The 20,375-nt window shown below is 49.9% G+C and overlaps 1 protein-coding gene across 50 annotated transcripts in view; it reads right to left on the reverse strand.

Moving 5' to 3' along the window:
* Positions 1–19,604, reverse strand: part of LOC111142426 (CUGBP Elav-like family member 4) — a 289,048-nt gene extending 269,444 nt beyond the window's left edge. For all 50 annotated transcript variants that reach the window (XM_022495505.1, XM_022495504.1, XM_022495503.1 and 47 more), the window contains exon 1: positions 19,172–19,604. In XM_022495505.1, coding sequence (XP_022351213.1) covers positions 19,172–19,457 — 286 coding nt within the window. In that variant the 5' untranslated portion in view covers positions 19,458–19,604. The remainder of the gene's footprint in view (positions 1–19,171) is intronic.
* Between the last annotated feature and the right edge of the window lie 771 nt (positions 19,605–20,375).

A 20,375-nucleotide genomic window follows, 5' to 3' on the forward strand; every position in this document is an offset into this window, starting at 1 on the left:
TTAGTGTCCCACTCAATTAGGCTGCCCACAACCACACGTGTGCAGAACCTTTCCTCCCACAGACCTTTCCCACCCTCCTCCACACCCAGGCCAGAACCCCTTGGAAAGACCCCTGTCTTCACTCATATTGGCAGAGAGCGGCATGAGTGCCTACCCAGGGAGCTGGACCCATCTTTTTTGCTGTTTCTGACGTGCACTCGGTAGAAACTCTAGTCATAGATATACACACGATCTGTCACCTAAAAACTGGCCTGCCGAGCCTATCACAGCCCACACAGGCCTGCATACGCCCAGCACATATGAACCCATACATGCTCACGTGGCCTTGCCTGTGGCTCACTGGCTGGAACCGCAGTGTGCCCAGAGGAAGGTGGTGTGTGGGCTTGTGTGTACACACGCACCTGTGCACACACATATGCACCAGTGTTCTCACAGCAGCTGCAGTGAGGGCTGCAGATGATTCTGGAGCTCTGCTTGGACCCAGAGCTTTAGGATGGGGCCTGGGGTCCTCCTCACATGCGATAGCCTTGGTCTGAAGAAAGGGCGGGGCCCACCTGGAGAGCAAATGCCCTTGCGAGGGAGTTGGCAGCCTTGGTGGTGCAGTGAGAGCGTTCTATCTGCATCTTCCCTTCTCCTTCCAGAACCAGGGCAGAACACAGAGCTCTCCTACACCTGACTTGCTTATACGAACCACATGACACCGATACACACACAGACACACACACAGGCACACAAGAAACTCAGAAGACACAGCCTAAATGCAAAGTGTGAGGGGCCGATGGGTAACCAACCACACAGTGTGCCTCTAATGGACTTAGCACGTGCCAGGAGCGTAATCCACACCACGGTCACTCACAGCCCTCTCTCTGCCACGGTCCTCAGAGGGCCCACAAAGCTTCACCCCTCACAGCCTGTCAGTACGGCATGTACACGGTGGGGAGAGGGCAGAACCCACACGCCACCTCCAACGGCAACCCAGAGCCAACCCAGCACGTGCGACTCAAGTCTGTGCATGGCAAAGAGGCCCTGCCCCTCGTTCTGGGAAGGCCTCCCCTTCCTAATGGTCTGCTCATCCTTCCAGCAGTGCAAGGTTAGTGAACCCATTCCCAGAACCTCCGGATTTTATTCTAAAGGAAAGAAAACCATAGGTTTTGCATTCTCCGACGAGCTCCCTGCCACTGCTAACCCTTTTCTGTGTGCCCGTGTGTGCGTGCATACGTGAGTTCTCCTAGGACAGCTGCACAGGGCCACTTTCTCTGCCAAGCCTGAGGCAAGTGTAGTCCCAGGGATGACAGGAGCCCTGCAGGCTGGGAGCAGGCTTGGGCGGACACCAGAGGACTTGGTAAGCAGACATCAGCCCTTGCTCCCAGCCTTGAAGGTGAGGCAGCTTGCACGCTTCAGGCCAGACCAGCTATGAACCTGAGACCCTCCTCCCAGTTCCCCTTCCCTTTCCCTGAGGCCCCTCTTCTGCTCACGGGCTTGGCTTTGCTGAGGTGACACCTGATCGTGGCCGATGTGCGGGACTGGGTGGCCCTGGCAAGAACTGCCCCAAATTTCTCCAGAACCTGCCTTTGGTCTTGGTCAGATGAGCAGGAATTTGGCTGGGATCGTGTGAGCTGACGCAGAAGAGAGATTGCAGGCTGAGCGTTCTCAGCAAACGCCTTCTGTTTATTTGTTGATGTCTAGTGAGAATTTGGCCTTGGGCTTTATGGGGTTCCTAGGCCACACAGGTGTGAGTGAGAGGACTTTTGGCCTCTGGCCTAGGACCCTATCCCTCCTTCCTCCAAACCAGCTGGTTTTCCTTCTCCTGCGAGGGTTTTGTGGCTAAATTGTGTCTTTGGTTAGCAAAGCCTCATTACAGAGTGGTGTGTGAGCACGCAGGTCTGTGAGACGTGTGTATGTCCACGCGCGTATCTCTGCGTGCACGTGTGTGTGTCAGTGTGTTTCTATGTGATGTGTCTGTGACAGCACGCGTTGGCATTAGTTGTATTTTTGAGAGGGTGTGTACTTATGCATGCATTGCTCTGAATGTCCATATTTGAGTGTGTTCCTATGTATTTAGTTGTGAGTGCGTCTTTCTGGGTGTGTAGACGTGTATCTGTATGAGGGTGTGTCAGTTATCTCTGATGTGTCTACGTGTGTGCATGAGTGTGTGTGTGTGTGTGTGTGTGTGTGTGTGTATGTGTGTGTGTGTGTTCGGAGCCACAGAAGACAGTGAGGAAATTTTAAGAAAACATTAGCCTATAATGTCACATGGCTTCACTTTCCCCATCTGTGAAAGGAAGGAGATGCACGAGATGATCTTTATTTACATCTGTAAAGGGAGCTGCAATCAGGGAAATGTGGTGGGCTTGAAAACACAAGGAATTTGGGAGCAAGTTCTGTCTTGGCGGTTCCCTAGTGTGTAACCAGGGTTGAGTTACTGCCCTCAGAGCTTCCGTTCCCTCGGCATTCAAAGGGGCACACTGACATCTCTGTCGCAGTTTTGTCACAGGGATTCGGTGAGATAAAATAAGCGAAAGCCCTGTGTGTGTCATGTAGTAGGCGCGTGGTCAGTTCTCCCTCCCGTCCTTCCTTGAGCCCTGATGTCATCCTGCCGTCCTATTTCCAAGACAGCAGGACTGTGAGAGCTCCCTGCGGTCTAATAGGGGTGCTGGCACTTAACCCATGACAATGACCCTAGAGATTTTAACTTCTTCACCACATTTTCCCTCATCTCAGCTCATTCCCTCCACATGACCCTAAGAGGTGGGAGGAACAGGTGCCCCTGCAGTGATTTAAGAGAGAAGGAAGCAGAGACTCGGAGTGAGGCGGCAGAGCGGGGCAGAGACGCAGGTGTCCGGCTCCCGGATGCGGTGCATCCGTGGGGCACCGGCCACCTCTACGGCCGGCAGCGTCCGGAGCACTAAACGCTGCCTGCTTTCTGGGGCCCGAGCAAGGAGGGAAGCCTCTCTCGAGCTATCAGGCCCGAATCGGAGGAGCCTGCCCACGACCCCCAGACGCACGCAGGCCACCCTCTGAGTCGATACGTGGAATCAGACGTTCGCACGGAAATTGCAGGTCTGACTCCGTGAAGGGTGGCTCAGCATTCCTAGAGCCGGCTCTGATCTGCCTGTAAGAAGCAGATTTCTTCCCCCCGCACCCAAAATCGATGGAGTGGACACCCAAAGCCAGATTCCTCAGCCTTGTCTCCCAACAGACTTATGAGATTCGACTCTAAGGGATGTTTGCTGGTTTCTGAAATCAAGACCACCGTAGAGCAGTGTGGTCTGGGTCCCAGGAGAGTAGGGGAGAAGATGGTCTCATGCTACTGAATGGGTCCAGCCTTTCAAGGTGATGTCTCAGAAGGGGGTACACTCCGTCTTTACATTTAACTTTGGGAAGGGTGTGGGGGAAGGGTCCCAAACTAATCATTTCTTTTGGCCAGGGGCTGCCCAGCAGGCCAGGCCTTGAGAACCTGCCTCGCTGGTCTGCAGCCAGACCTCTGCCCCCTCTGGTTTACCTCTGCCCCCTTCCCTGGCTTGCCAGCACTGGGTCTGAGCCTAAGCTGCTCTGCTGTATCCTGGCAGGATATGACCAGATTGTAATTTTCCCTCATGATCCCTTTTCCATTTTTCTTTATAAAAAAAGGTATCAACTCTACCAGGTGGCAATAGGGATAAAAAGTGGTAATATAAAAGAAAGCACTTTACAGATTAAAATACTATATAAATGGAAGGTATACTCTAATAGAAATGAAAGATAAAATTTAGCATCTACGATACAGTATATAATATGCATGGTTTGACTTTAAATGCCCCAAACACCTTAGTGCCTAGGTTACACAGGTACAGTGTAACATATGACTTAATTTGGTCTATAATGTGTTTTATAGTATGCACTGTGATCCATAGGATTACATAATATCTTACGACACATCATATTCCCAGCACAGAGGAAAGTAGCATCAGAATCAGTTGACATTAGGCTATTTTGGCATTTGAAACACCAGCCCTAGATTTGTGATTTTAACCGCTAGAGCTGGGAGGGAGAAAATGAAAAATAGGAAGGGGGAAGGAATCTCCATGGGCCAGCAGTGGGGCCCACTGGGTAGGAGGTTGGTCCCTGAGAAGGCAGAAGTTCCAGGAACAGGTCCAGGGAAAGGCAGTAGCAGGGAGAGGGCCCTCTCAGGGGAAGGTGGGAGAGTCTGGCTTGGCGGTGACTGCTCCCACTATTTATGAAGCCAGATGAGGAGCTATAGGGCTTGTGGTGGCCCCCGTGTCTGCTGATTAGCTAGAGATTATATTGATGATGTAATAAAAATTCACTTTGTCTATTAAGTTTCACCAGAACAATCAGGAGAGATTAGATAAAAATCAGAGGAAATGAATAACAGAAGGAGGACGAAAGCCACGAGCCTCACTCCCTGCCATGGTCCCCGTCTGTCTCCCTTTCTCCTGCCTTCTGTGGGGCAGGAATGACGATACCTCCACCCTGGCACCCAGGCCAAACTAGCTAGAAATGTCCCTGAGCTGGGCTGCTGTCGGGGAGAACCTCGCACTCAGATACGACACTGGTTTAAGTTTACAGACCATGTTTAATATTTGATTAGACCTTTGGCAAGGCAGCCTCCTGCTGGGGGATGAGCTGGGTACTGAGACTTTCAGCTGCCTGGGTCCCCTTGGACCCACAGCGCAGGAGGAGGAATCCTGCGTTCCGGGCGATGCAGCCTTAGGCCAGGCAGACCCGTGCCCTTATGAGTAGCCAGGGGCTGCCCAGCCTCACAGTGGCTTCCTCTAGCCTGGCCTGTGTCCAGATTTCCCCATTAGAGAGGTTTCTTACGGTTACAGCCCGGGCTCTAAAATGTCCCTGTATGAGGCACATGTCACCAGAGATGGTAACACATTAATGTCCATTAGCCGCCAGGGACATATCTGCCCAGTTTGATTTGTCAGATCAGCAGGGGGCAGGACTTTGAAAGGATAGGAAAAGGAGGTCACGCTGGGTTGGGGGCCATTGTCTTAGGAAGGCAGGGAGGACTGGGAGCACTAGGGCTTGGGGTATGTGGCCTGGGGGTAGCTGGGGGTGGGGGGGAGAGTGGGGGAGGTTCCCATCCCCTGCCAGGAACGGAGTCGTGCAGTTACTCCGGCTCCGTGACAGAGTCTGGTTCTGCTCACCCTCTGAGACCCCCCCCCTGGGTCAGGAAGGTGCCAGTACTCAAGGTCTGTGGAAGGCCGAAAGAGAAGAGTTTGCCTCTCCTAAAAAGACGGCTACAACACTCCTGTTCGGGGGCCCCAAAAGTCACCTCTTCATTCCTGCTCCTCTGGGCTGGCTTTCTCTCCTGGTGATGGCGAGGCACCCTAATTGTCCCCCTGCTGTAAATGGGCTGTGCAGGAGCCCTGGCACCCTTGCCCACACTGGGAGCAGTTCTTCCTGGAATTTAACAAGATGCCTCCAACTGCAAGGCCATTGTCACCCCGGGAAAGCACTGTTTCCTGGCTTCACCCCCATAGCCGGGCTGCCCCCAGCCGTCCTGAGCTGTGAGTGGGCACAGAGGAAAGGGTGGAGGGCATGAGAGGATTTTAACCTCCAGAACCTCATAGTTTATCTCCGGGACATTCAGCTGAGTGAGCCTGTGGGGACAATCTGGATGTCTGCCTTGGTGACAGGGAACATGGCCACAGGTTTAAATATTCCATGAGTAATTTCTCAGCCCAAGTGGGCTGCAGTTGGGACAGCTGAAGGACACTGCAGCCCCAAGGCAGGGGAGGCTGGTCCTTGCCGGTCCTGTGTGTGTCACTCACTTCCTGGGACAGAACTGGAGCCTCATCATCTAGTTCCGATCCCCACTGCTTCTCCCTCAGCCGGACGGGTGGTGGGTCTCACTTTTATTCAAAGTGAGAAAGTCCTTTGTCCACTAGCCTGAGAAGGAGATGTCACTGCAGCGGGACAGAACCAAAATGTAATGACGAGACGAAACAAGGCGATGGGGCCCGTCAGCCATCCAGCCTCCCTGCTCTGTCTCTTTCCCATGTGCCAGCCTTGGCTCCTGCCACCTCGCACTACTTGGGCATCCAGGACCAAGCTCCCCTGGACAGGAAGCCTGTACTCCTATCTGATTACTGCTTTTTGGGGGTTTCCTTCCTTTGTCATACAGGGCCTATGCACTTGGTACCTCTATATTTGTGCGTTTGCTGCCCTCTGTCCTATCCAGTTATTTGGTGGTGGGGAGGGTGGTTCCCCACGCTCCAAGGAGAGACTTCCAGAGCCTCTGTGTTGTGCATGAATCTATGCCTCCTTGAGGGAGGCCTGTGTCTGCCCCATGGGACCCAGGGCTTCACAGTGGGGGTCATGGCCTGTCTCCCCCTCCAGACTGAAATGCCTTATACGCTCTCCACTTTGCAGAAGCCTGCCTCTGCCCCATGGTGGGGGGGGTGCTTGGGGGTGTCGCAGAGGTCAGCTGCAGTTGGGGCAACGGGGCCCCTGCTCTTGCTTCACCTGGCTCCTCCTCTTGCCTCCACTGGCCTCGGGGACCCTGTTCTCCCGGCTATGTGGTCGCTGCTCTGGGCCAGACTCTTAAGCATCAGCTGAACTGAGACAGTTCGGAACATTCAGAGTTAATGAATGTTTTGCAAAGAAACGTGAGAAACTAGAGAGGAACAAACTAGGGCCCTAGGGACAGTGTGAGGGGCAGATAGGGGTTTCACACCAAAGAGACAGGAGTCTAGCTGCCCTCTGGCTCCAGCTCCTTGGGTGTGACCTGGGCCCTGCTCCTGCCTGATCCCATCCCCTCTCTGGTGTCTGTCATTGCAACCACATCTGCCAAGTGGCCATTTATTGAAGTCTAAGGGTGTGCTCTCCCCACACTGAGACACTGCCCTGTAATTCATGCTCTCCTCCTCTCTCTAGGGACACACTCAGTTGCCCTGTCCTGGACCTCACCCTTTTCTCTTTATTCCAGTGGATTTTCAAACTTGTTCAACACAAATGGCAACAGAATTGACTCTGAAATAAACAGTTTAGGGGCACCTGGGTGGCTCGGTTGGTTAAGCATCAAACTCATGACTTTGGCTTGCGTCATGGCCTCATGGGTCCTGAGATCGAGCCCCACCTTGGGCTCTGTGCTTGGCGGGGATTCTGCTTGGAGTTTCTCTCCCTTTGCCCCTCCTGCCACTCTCTCTCTAAAATAAACAAAGAAATTTTTAAAAACTAAAATATATCTAACAGTTTACTTATTGAAATAATTAAGATGACCATAAAGAAGGTCTTATTTGTCAACAAAAAGACTTTTTTAAAATTGGGACAAAAATGAAGCATGAACGTAAGTCAGTACCTCTGTGCTCTTCTCCCTCACTCTCATGACTAATGTGACTGAGGTCCCTGCCTCCGTTGGACCTGGACGGTCTGTGTGCCATTGACCCCTAGGGAATCAGTCCTGCACCCAGTTCTGTTTCATCAGGCACAGTGTTGAGTGTGTACGCCTGTGCGTGTGCGTGTGTGTGTGCGCGTATGCGTTTGTGTCCTGTGGGGGGCATTTGCAAACGTTGAGGGATATAGCAGTTTGGATTCAGACTCGTTACAAGTCCTAAGTGTGGAAAAGATTCTAGTACCCAACATACAGAACTAAGAGGAAAACCCGTATTACACTGTAAACTAATTATTCATTTTGGAAATGGAACAAAACACACATTCCCATTGGAACTACAATACTTTCTGGATTTTCTGATTCTCCTCTCTTGTTTTGTGGGGCTCTATTTTGCTGCTGCCCCAGCTCGGGCCCGGTGAGGGGTCTGGCCCAGGGTCCTGTGCCACCCCTGGAGCAGAGGGCTCCCCTGCATAAGAGGAGAGGCTCACCGTCACCCTGTGAGCTGTAAGGAGAGGGGCTAGAGAGAGTGGTCTGCTCTGCAGCTCCTCCAAGGCGAGCCTGACAGTGACGGGAGCACCTTCCTTGTCAGGGGCCCCGCGCTTGAGAGCAGGAAGTTCTTCCTCTCACCGTCAGATGGCAGGCGACCGCTGGTGGAGAGGGGAGCATTTCCGCACACACGCATAGTAGGTAGGGGAAGGGTCTAGAGGAGGGGCCTGGCTTCTGGGATCTCTGCTGTTCTCCAAGAGTTCCTTAGATCCGGGTCTTGGGTCCGGGAGGGGGGATGGGGCACTGGGGATGGAGGACCACCTTGGTGCCCAGACCCATCCATGCTCCCTGTGGGCCCTCTGTGGCTGCACCTAGTCTGGGCTGGTTTGGGAGCAAGTCCGGACATCCTGGAGCTGTTCCAAGTGATCTGGGGGTTGCGTCTCTGCTAGGAGGGCTGGGCCACTAGCACTCGGGAGGGAGCACAGAGTCTGGCCAAGGTGTTTTGTCGGAGGGCTGGGTATAAGCTCATGGGCAGAACTCTGAGTGTGTGTGCAGCTGGGGGAGGGGAGGCAGGTCAGAGGAGGATAGATGTGGCCTGTTGGCTGAGGCCCAAATGTTCCCTATGGGAAGGGGTGCATCCAGCCCTCAGAACCTCCATTTCCCATCCAGCCATGGGCACCACTCCTCACCCTCTACAATCGCAGCTCTCTCCCTTGCACGTTCAAGGTCCATCTCCTATCATCAGTCACCAACCATGGGACCTGGCCGCTGTGGCAGGCTTCCTTTCAGCTGCCTCCACAGGCTCTGGGAACAGAGACGAGGAATGATCCAAAGGCTTAGTGGGCTTTTCTTACCAACCCTATTCCCTTTCTTCCTTTCTGATGAGCCCCCAGCCACTGGGAGTCCCTCCTTTCCTCTCCTCCCTTCCAGATACTCAGGGCTGCCAAGGACAGTCAGGAACATCGTGAGCTGGGACTCTGGCAGACAAGGGAGGAAGGGGTCAGGGGCAGGCCTGAAGGGAATTCCAAGGCCAAGGACACAGCGGCCTTCCCTTTCCTTTCTACTCACTGTGACAGGAGGTGAGCTTCCACGAGCAATGGCTTTCCAAAGTCCAGAATATTCCTGACCCGGCCAGACTCTGAGCCCCTAGCTCTGCTGGTCCCAAGAACCCAATCATGGTGACTGATTTGATCAGGTACCTTTCTTCCTGGGACCTCTAAGTTGAGGAGTACACATGGGCCTCTCCCGGGGCCAGTATCCCACCCATAACTCGGGATGTTACTTCAGGCTCATGACACCCCTTGGAGATGGAGCTCTTCACACAGCGGGCGCAAGGATGCTCTCTGTGCCTCATCTGGTGAGACAAAGCCAAGTATTGATTTGACAGAAAGATATGGATATGTTGGGTGGATAATGGTTAGGGGATCCTATTTCTTTCTTTTCCTGTTCAGAGAACACCTCTCCTCTGCCTCACCCCACTGGAAAGCAGAGGCCGGATGAGGGAGAGTGTTCTCTCATCGGTCACCCGGGGACGCCTCCATTCCCCCTGGGCTCCTTCCAGGAGTTTAAGACCACGAAGCCTCTGGGAATAAGGTCCCCTTCTCCCACCATGGCAAACACTACCGACATCCTCGCCTCTCCGTATATTCTTAGAACCAGTCAATATGATTAATTTTACATGGGTATAATTTCCTGCTGCTGCCATGGAGCCCTCCCAGCCTCACCCATCAGCAGCGACATGATACAGTTTCTGGTTATCTTGGTCAACCAAAATATTGATATTATTAATAATGGATATCTATATGCTGACCTTTGTCCACACAACTGAATCACTCTGGGCTGGCTGTCACATTTCTTTAAGAGCTATTGATAAGCCCATTACTGGAAGGGCATGGACAATCTTAGGTATGTGCTTCTCAACTCACCTTCAAGCATCTCCTGTGAGAATCTCCCCTTGTTAGGTGAGCTGCTGTGCGTGCGGCAGTGTGTGCAAGAAAAGTCTGCAAGCAGGTGCCCTTGTGGGGAGCGTACGTACGTTTGCGAGCACACGTGTACGTGAGCATGCCCGCAAGTGCGTATATGAATATGTGTTTGTGTGTGTGTGTGTGTGTGAGAGAGAGAGAGAGAGAGAGAGAGAGAGAGTGTCTTGAGCACTGGCCCTTTTAGAGCTGATCAAATAGTCAATTAGAGCATTATAGGGAGGTAGCAGAATCAGAGAGTTCCTACAAATACACTGTGATGTAGTGTTTGATCTTTGGATGCCTCTTGTCTCCTAGGACTTGAGCAGGAGGTTTGGCTTTATAAGGATATTATTAGGTTGATGCCTCGTTCTCTCCATGTACCTTTCAGGCAAGAGGCCCCACTTGCTGGCAGCAGGCTGGCCAGAACCTGCCACAGGGATGTGTGCTTCAGGTCGCGCTACAGGCTTGACACTGGGCTCATGCAGCCTCCAGCCTCAGTCTCTCTCTCTCTGGCTCAGGCTCCACTTTCTTAAGGGCGGAGAGAGGAGCTTGACTTGGCTTCTCTACCCTCTATATCCGAAACTCCTGATCAGAGGACTGCCTGGCATGCTGGGTTATTTATCATGTGCCACAGGGGTGGGAGGCAGTACTTCTGAGAAGGGGTCCGTGGTAGAATGCACACTTTGCGTGCCCATGTGTGTCAGGATGGGCACCTGATCTCATCACCAATGAGATGTGGCGTCCAATCTCATTGTGGCGTCTGTGTGCGGCTGCTGTTCCTGCCACCTGCGTGGACAGGGGTGTCGGGGACAGCGCCTCTATCAAGTCAGGCGACAGGGATCGGCTCCTGTCAGGGGAGGCCCTCATTTGCCCCTGTAAAGGGAAGCCGACTAGCTAGAGAAATCTTTTGGATCCTCAGACATAGTGTATGAATAAACCAGACATGGATTAATTAGGTGTGACTGCATCATTAAATTAGAATAATGAACAAACAGCCACGTATGGCATTCAAATTTGCCCAGAATGACTCCAAGGGTTGCTTTCAAGTAAGTCACCTGTCAGTTTGTAGGTTTTGGGGACTCTAGAGAGTGAGGTTCCTGTCCTATCTTGAGAAGTGAATTCTTTAGGCACCACCTACCCCAGGCAAGGATAATCCTTCAACGGGCGCCTGGACTCCACAACCGAATCCAAACAATGGCTTTGGTTCGATACAGCATCATCTATGCACGCTTCAGCTGCGAGCATTTCTCAGAGTGAAATATGACAGTAGCACAGGTGCTCAAGAGACAGGAGGGAGAAGTTAAGAGGTGTGAGCAGCGGATGTGAAACACATCGATCCCATAATATTTATGTAGATGCACACGCCGTCGCTTGTGCACGTGCACGCGTGTGCACGCACACACACCTTTTGCATTTCTGTGAATTCTCTTTTCCTCTGTTGACACTCCCTATTTCAGCCACAGACACTTGAAGGTGTACCTAGTCCTAGTTGTATAATTTTAGAAATAACAGCCCCTCGCTTCTGCAGACAACACCCCTTGAAATCCCTGTCCTAGGACGGGGAGGCTGTGCAACTGGAAACATTTATCTTTAACAAAGAGGAAGAAGCCAACAGCAAAGAGGGTAGAAAATGGGAAAGAAACTCACTTGTCTCACTGGAGAGCCGGGGGATAGCCTAATGCACGGGGTTGGGGGGGTGCTTTGTTAGTAAGATCTGTTAAGTATCTAGAAACCTTTGATCTGGAGCCTCTTTTAACAAAGGTGATAATTAATTAAAGCAGAGTGTATTGCAATAAAGTAACATTGCGGTCAGTTTATGTGCTGTCCAGAGCCGGCCTTCGGAAGTCTCTGTCAATTAAACTCTTGTTGGAGGCCAGCTCATTATCAATTTTTTTTTCCTGAGCTTTGATCAATATTTTTGGCTGTTCTGTCCCCACAGAACCAGAACTACGTCTGTCTCCATGAGGGCACCCATTTATTTACATCTCGCAGATGGCCACGTAGGATTTGTTCCTGAGCTCAGCTGCTGGGAATCGCTCTGTTTTGGAGCATTGGTCAGCTCGTGCTGGAGGGGAGATATGAGGGAGGATAAGAGAAACCAAATACGGAGCAAGTCGAAGGGGAGAATGCCTGTGAGCATATGGTCCCGAAAACATCCCCTTCTATTTCCAAAGGGACTTGGAAAGGAGGACAGTGACCCTGGGGCTGCCCACCTGGCTTCCTAGTTGGTTTCTGAGGGCAAGGCTGAGGTTGAGGCTCTACACCCATCCAGGGGCCACTGGGACCAGGATGTGTGGAGACAAGGAAGCTCTCAGGGCAAACACAACAACTCTGGGAATTCCTATGTCATCATTTCTACCCTTATCATTGTCTTTTTGTCCTGGCATTTCTAACTGCACCCTATGTTGCCAAGTGGAATGTAGATCTTTCTCTGTAGGCCCCACCTTGCGATTTTTGAGGGTGTCTTAATGGCAAATAGGAGAAGGAAAAGGGGGAGATGAAGGCTGATGATAAAAGGGTTACAACTAATTTGGGGGCTCTGTTCTCTTGCCTTAAGCTATTTGGCTAAGATTAGTTGCTTTTTGTGATTCTTGTGAATTTAAAAAGGCAAAGGTAGAGGGAATGAATGTGCTTCTCTTGTGGAGAGACCAAAAGGGGGGCATTCTGGTCCCTGCCACCCCCTCCTTGCCTGGAGGTAAAATGCAGCACTCTGCTTGGAGGGGCTAGCTTGACTTGGTCAAGTCCTGTGTGTATGTGTGTGTGTGTGTGTGTGTGTGTGTGTAAACATCACAAGAGAAAAGTCAGGCTGGAATGCCAAGGGGCAACGGGTGGGGTAGGAAATGCAGTGGGTAGAGGGAATTATCTCTGCAGAGAGCCAGGTTCTGTGGCCGGCCACTCAGCTCCCAGATGGAAGGTCATTTCTAAAATGAGTCAATAGGTGAGCCGAAGCAGGCAAACATCTGAAGAGTGATGAGTGGTGGGAGATGGAACCTTTTTAAAACCTGGACCTTTGGGTGGAGATATCAGGCAGATACACAAGAGCACACCTTCACACTGGAACTTAGATCATTGACAAATCCAAGCTCTGAGTTCTGAGGTGGAGCACAGACGTAATCACAAGGACAGTGTCATCCTTCCCACATTCTTTCCTTTTCTCCATCAACCATCTCCCTGGTCATGCATACTGCCTCACAAGATGAAAACTACCCCTAACATCGTTCCCGTGCCATTTGCATTTATCATCTCTTCCCTGGACACACAAACTCACATACAAACAGAAGTTCACACACACAGGCTCACACCAACACCCACACAGCCTGCGGCATCTTCCCTCCCCCCCATCCTCCAGGACCCGCAGACACACGCAGATTTTCACACTCTCTAGCGCTTCTCTCTGCATGTCACATGGGATTTCCCTTCCAAGTTCAGAAACGCTGCGTTTCGGCTGCTGTCAACCAGCACTCCCAGCTTCCGGCTGGCATGTGGGCCCTACAACTTTCAGTTTTCCTTTTGTTCTGCCTATGATTTGGGGCCTCACTTTCTGTTCCATTTCCTCTTCTACGGCCTGCCCACTCCAAGTCCCCTTTGAGGAGATCTTTCCTGGGTCAGTTCGGGAATAGGCCACCTTCAGACGACGTGTGTGCTGTGTAGTGTTTCCCCCAAAACCATCTGAGGTGAGTGAGACGAGCTCTTTTCTCAGTGAAGGATGTGGTGCCTTGGGTATTTTCTCAGGCATCACTTAGAAGCCCCTCTCCCATCCTGGTCTATGAATTATAATAATGAGGGTGATCATGTTAATAACAGTGAGAGCGATGGCCGTGTTCTGGTTCCTGGAGTGTGGCATGGTCACTGGGTCTCAAAAGTGCCCCCTGGAAACCAGCTCTTTGAAAGTACTCTGACAACTTTACAATATGCCTGTATTATGGGGCACATATCGATGACATACGTTTTTTTGTAACTGTTCCTTTGGGTTTTTTTTTTTTTTCCCCAAGCTGCGACTTTACTTAAGAAAAGCCTTTCTTTTTGTTTTATTTTGTTTTGTGTTTGAGAAGCCACAAACATCCAGCCAACTGGAGCAGGTGGAAAGAATGAAAGTATGCCAAGGGGGTTCTTTCAACCCAATCTAGAATTCCCATTAAAGCTGAGGGGGAAAGGAGTGTTAACATCTCCCTGTTGAATTGCAGTGAAATCTAGGCCAGCCCTGGTTCCCATATGTGTGGGATGTGCTCAGTCATGCTTGCACATGGATGCGTTGATGGCACATGTGCAGATTAATTTATCTGTGTGTTGATTCCGAGGGAGTCTCTTTAAAAGATAAACGAAATTACGTACAAGCAGCAAATAACCACCAGTCTCTTCAATAAATCAATTCTTTCCCAATATTGTTCTTTCTTTGCTCCTAAATAGAATACTTACAAACATCTGGGGTTTGAAAGTCTTCTATGGGAGCTGTGGCTTTGGTTTACATTAGTTTTCTAATGATCATTAGTGCTTATTTTTTCCACTGAAATTTGTATTGTTTTAATGTTATTTTTCCCACGTTTTTCGTATCTTTTTCTCACAAGGCAAATCTTTCTTTTTAAAAACTGCAGGTGTCTGCCCAGCCATTCTACCAGTGTCTTTCCCTGGAAAGCCTGAATTTTTATTTTTTAAAGTAAATTTTTTTAAAAGTTCACCTTAATTGAGCTGATGCCCATGTTGACCCTTCCAGATTCACCGTCTCTTAGACTCATTTGAAAACAGAAATCAGATAGAGCCTCACTGGCTTTAATTCACCTATCTAAGGAAAAAAACCAAGGAGCCCTCTCGGCTAAAGTCAAACGATAGAAACTCGGTGTTCTGAGAATTGCTATACCTTAAATGAAAATACAAGGCACAATTTTATGATACTGGTCAAGAATCAAGAAGACAATCATAACACTTGCCATTTCTCTTTCTCCCAACTACACACCAAATCCAGGGGCTTCATGCATATTTTAGTCAGCTACCATTGAAATGAGAGGTTGTGTATCTGGTGATGAGTCTATTTTCAAATGATATACTCTCCAGAGTTCAACACACAGAAGGTTCCATTACTCTGTCCCCACCCTCCCTCTGGATGTAGTGTGGAAGTATAAGGGGCTGAAGTCCCTGCAGCTGTGGCTCCTGGGTTGGGAGCACTCGATTTTCCTCTATGCAGTGGGGGAAGATATCAATGCAGAGTGGTTACCCAGGCACAGATCTGTTCTGACTGGTTAACAAGAGGGATTGTGATATGGGCTTGGCTGTTTAGATTAAAATGCATTGCAGGCTCCCAGAACAAGCACACATCAGTAGTAAAGGCTGTTTAAACCTTTGGGGACAGCCCTATGTTTAGATTACATTAATTCATAAATATTATACTAAATACCACTTAAATTGGACTTAAATGACTTCAAAGATAATGCATTATAATATGGCTATCCAGAGAGCACTAGTCTTTATATCTCCCAGTAACTCAGTCTTTGCTGCCTCCTATCCTGCTAGATAAGACCAAAGTTATGAATGGATTGCTGGCTTGTTCATGTGTGATCCACCGACTGGGTGTGTGTGTGTGTGTGCATGTGTGTGTGTGTGTGTTAACAGGCGTGGGTATGCGTATGTATGCATTTTCAGACACTGCTTCTGTTTGTTCTCCAGGACATAAAAAGAAGAAAAGAGAAATAAATGTAAAGGGAGAGAAGGAAAGAATTCGACTAGTGGGTGACCTCTTCCTTTCCCCAAGGGAGAAAAATTCTATAGGAAGGGGCAAAACTGGTCCTCAGCTCACTTCTGCTGCTACCCAGGGAGTTTGCCTCTCTCCTCTTTAATCAATAGTACAATGTCTTTCTCTTTGGAGCCTGGAAAAAAACAATCTTTCTCAAAGTGCTTCTAATAGGGGGAGAAAAGAAGACTCCAGAGTTAGCCGGGAGAGTCTGCATTAAACTGGGTTTTCTTCGTTGGGTGTTATTTCTTTGAATTGTAATTCTGGGCTTTTTTTCTTCCTTTCTCTCTCTGCCTAACACCCAGATCTCCCCCACCCCCACCCAAGTGCTTTCTGGTCTCCAGGGGGTGAATTTACCTTTACAGTAATTACCCCAGTCCACAACTGCTATTTGCTGCCTCCCCAGCCCAACAGCCTTTCTCTGCTACGGCTGGGTTTGCTCCACAACACCCACCCACTCCCTCCTCCACAGACTCCCAATTTGACTGGAGTAATTGCCTTTTAAGGTTCACTCTACGCATGGCAGGTATTCCATTAACCCTTAGAACTCCTTCCTCCTTTAGTTACCTGAAATGGCAGGTGGCCAACAAATGGATAGCCACCTGAAATCTCATGCATTTAATTTAATTTTTACTTATTTTTTCTTCTTTCCTCTTCTTCTCTTTCTATGTTTTTCTTTCTTTCTTTTTTCTTTTCTTTCTTTCTTTCTTTTTTTTTCTTTTGCCAATAACATGCAGATGCCATTCACACTGGAGGCCAGTATCCTGTCATGTCTCTCAATTTTATTCCAGTAAGATTCATTAGAAGTTATAAATTCAAGAAAGGGAAAGAAAGAGCCACAAACATGCCCTGAAACAAGGCTCAACAAAGGCATGTTTCTACCCCTAGCTTCATGTTGTCAATTTAGAGTTGGGGAAAATCTAAAAGCCAAATGCAAACCTCATTCTTCAAGCCTCATCATGCTTTTTGACTTAACAGTAATTAATCACCAATGGCAAGCGAGTAATTTTTTTAAGGTGGCCAGAGGCTTATTTTATCAGGATTAGCTAATAAATCAAGCTGTATCTCTGAAAGAGGAGTTCAAACTCTTCTAGTACTGAATAAACCAGACCTTAGAGACTGTCTCATTTATTCAGCTCTCCTGGAGCTTCCAGGCACCGTTAGAGACATTGTGGCCCAACCTTGCCTATAAAAATCCGAGGGTTATAGAGGCAGGAAGTTTCATAGGAAAAAATATATATGCTCAGGCTCTGAAGGGTGAGCTGCGACAACGAAACACCCAGCATGCTGGAGCCAACGGGCCTGCCTGCCACTGACTGAGCCAGTTTAGGGGAAGAATTATTTAGAAAATGAAGTTTTGCTTGTTCTAGGAATCCTGGCCAGATATGTGTATGTATATGTATGAAACATATGAAATAACTGTAACATATCCTTCTCTAGCATCCTGATGCAAATCATGATAATTCTACTTCTTTGCTATAATGCAAGGGAGTCCAAAGAGCAACAAAAACAGTGATGATACCAGCAAGGGATTGTGAAAGAAACAAGGAATACTGTTAAAGTTTATCTTCATTTGAAATAAAGAAGTGAATAAAGTGCTCCAAACCTGGATCTCTTAAGAAGCTCAGTGCTTCACAACTGTCTTTTGCCTCTGGTGGGTTCTGATTTTTTTTTTTAAACTTTAAAATCTTAAATCACCACAAGAACTGATGATTAAGATGGGCAAAGGATTTCCTTATTTATGCTCTTTAAATTTTCACTATTACTATTTTTAAATCTAGGGACATATTAGATGACAAAGCTTTGATACAAACCTTGATTAGCTTCTAGGGAGCTTGATTGGACAGGGAAAAACTACAAAGATATGGTTGACTTGAGAGGGAGGGCGAAAAATGGAAACAAATGTTATTTCAAAGACTGCCTCCCCATTTCACCTTTCCAGTCTCTCTTCTGATCAGACATTTTCTCCATATTGGAGAAAGGTTGGTTTGTCTCTCCATTACACCCCCACCTTCACCCCACCCCAACAAACCCAGTATATTTCCATTCTGCTGTGTTTCTGTGCTACTCAACATGCCATTAACTTTAAGATTTACTCCTCAGCAGGCAAGCTGGAAGATGCTAAAGCCAATAAAAACTGCTCTCTGGGACTCCAACTATGAAGAGTTTGGAGCTCTGCTTAGTATTCGGATGAAGGGAGGGCTGGAGGAGGGAGGGAGGTTGTGATAGTGAAAACCACTGCTGCTTAGAGAGCCAGACAGCTCTGCGCTCTGCACCTAATGTGCTGGAGGTTCAGCCCTGTTCATAGCCCATTTGTGGCCAAGGATGAGGCTGCTCTCTCTGTGTGGGTGGGTGTGCGTGTGCGTGTGTGTGTTTTCATCTTTAAAACCACCAGCTCTAACACAGCATCTTCAGTGGCTCTCCACACTACTGTTTATTAAAAATGGAACGTCCATACACATCCCTTACAACTTCCTTAGCCCGGTGCTCCTTCCCTGCCTGACGATCAATCTCTCTCAGAAAGCATTTAACTTGCCCACACAGCTCCAGCCTGGATTAATCCCCACTGCACATCCTATACATTACTGTTAGGGAGCGGAGCACTGGGCTAATTTCGTCACCCACCAGCCACCCACACACGTTCTACAACTGAACACGTTTGGGGATCTGCCTTAAAGATAATAAAACAAGGAGAAAACAGGCAGGCTGCAGACAATTCTCATGACCACTTTCCTAAAAAGTTGCTGGGTTTTAATTCTTTGATTATTCTGTGTCCCCCTCCCCCAAGCACTCACTAGCAATGATTGCTTCAAGGGAGAGCAATAATGTACTATAAACCTCTCTGCATGGTGAGTTTGGGATAATTTAGGCTACACCCTTCAAAAGGCATATCTTGCACACACAGATTTTTTTCCCCAAAAGCTCCGCTTTCCTGGGAACGGGATAATCATTCAGGCTTCCCCGACCCCCCAATCCACCCAGGGGATGGCTGGTTCCTTGCTAAATCTTGCCTTAGGTTTTGTCCCTCCTTCCTTCAAACATCAAACACCCCCTCCCCCACCACTCACACCACAACCGGATTATTGAGGCACATAGCTCGACAGGGAGAGTTTACTGTTAAATTGATAGCAAAATAAAAATATCTCTCTGAATTTGTCACCTTTCTTCTTTTTAGACGGCTGCGCTCCTGCTACTCTGGCCCCGAACGGAGAAGGAGGAGATTATCTCCTCTTAATATTTTCAGCACCACGGCGATGGACAGCACCCTCGGTCCCTGGCCCGCTGAGCGCCCGCCAGTCTGCTCAGCGTCCCGGGCTTGGCCGGTGCAGCGGTCCCCGTCCCAATCTTTCAAGTCGCTGCGCCCAAAAATCCAAGCCCCGTTTCCCCTCGATCCTCTCTCTCTTTCTCTCCATATTCTGCTTCCGCTGCTCTCCCCACCGCACCGCTTCTATCAGCTCCTCGCCCAAAACCCAGCTTTGCCCCAGCGAACAGCTCCCCACGCACCCCAGTCCTGGTCTCTGCTGCCCGAGCGCCTCCCTCCTCGGCGTCCGCCCGAGGCTCCCTCTCGCGCCGTCTCCCGCTCGTCCGTCGCCGGCCGGCTGGCCGGCCCGCCCGCTCCTTCTCCCCGGCAAAGTTGGGAGGGAAAGGTGCACTCACCTTTGTGCATGCCTGTGAACCTGTCCTTCAGAACCGTAAGCTCGTAGATCTTGCCGAACTCCTCGAAGAGGGGCTTGAGGTCCTTCTCATCCAGGTTGCGGGGGATCTGCCCAATGAACAGCTTGATGGCATCGTGGTCCTTCATGGGAATGGTCGACGGGTTCCCCGGGCTGTGGCTTAATCCGTTCATGTGCCCGGCGCTGCCCGGGCTGCTGCCGAGCCCGTTGGTACTGAGGCTCGCGTTGTCAGCCTGTCCGTTTGCTAACGTGGCCATCTTTATATACATAGAGAAAATCTTCTTTCCTTTTATTCTTTCTCGCTCGCACTCTCTCGCTCTTCTCCCTCGCAAGCTCGCTCGCGCTCACACACGCACACGCATACACACACTCGGGTTCTCTCCCCCTCGGTTTCTCTACACCTCGCTCTCCTCTCGCTCTCTGCTCTCTCTCTTTCTCCTCTCTTCTCTCGCTCGCTCGCGCTCGCGCTCTCTCTCTCCTCTCCCCGCTCTCTCTCTCCCTCCCTCTCTCCTCTCTCTCTCCCTCTCTCTTTCTCTCTCTCTCTTTTTCGGCCTGATCTGATTTTTTTTCTTTTTTCCCCCCTTTCCTTTTTTTCTTTTTTTTCCTTTTCTCTCTTCTCTTTTTTCCCCTTTTTTCTTTCTTTTTTCTTTTCTTTTCTTTCTTTCTTTCTTTCTTTCTTCCTTCTTTTTTTTTTTTTTTTTTTTTTAAATATTGAAGAGACAGGATCTCTGTCCTTTCCGTTTAAACAGGCTGGACCGGTTCAAGTTCCCAGTCAGACCAGGGGTGGGGGAGGCGAGTGAGCGCGCGCGGAGGAGGGGGGCACCGGGCCCGGAGAGGGCGAGACGGAGGGGGGGGCTCCCGCGCGGCGGCGGGCGGCAGCCGGGAGCAGGATGGCGTGGGGCGGCGCCGGCCCCGCCGCGCCTCCCCCGTCGGCGGCCCCGGCGAGCGGTGGTGGTACAGTCCGAGACAGCCCCCGGCTATAAATAGCGCCAGGCGCATGGCTCTTCGGGAGGCGCTGAGATTCCGGGCCCGGCGGCCGCGGAGAGCGGGTGCCCGTTAGGAACGGGGCTGCTGGCCTCTTCTTTGCCTTTTGGGGGTTCTTTTTGTAATAGCAGCAGGTGCAACTTTTTGTATTTTTTAAAAACATTGATTTTCATTTTCGTGTGGGTATGTCGGGGTGGGGGGAG

This window comes from Enhydra lutris, unplaced genomic scaffold (assembly GCF_002288905.1).
Source record: "Enhydra lutris kenyoni isolate GAN:26980312 unplaced genomic scaffold, ASM228890v2 scaffoldscaffold8, whole genome shotgun sequence".
NCBI lineage: Eukaryota > Metazoa > Chordata > Mammalia > Carnivora > Mustelidae > Enhydra > Enhydra lutris.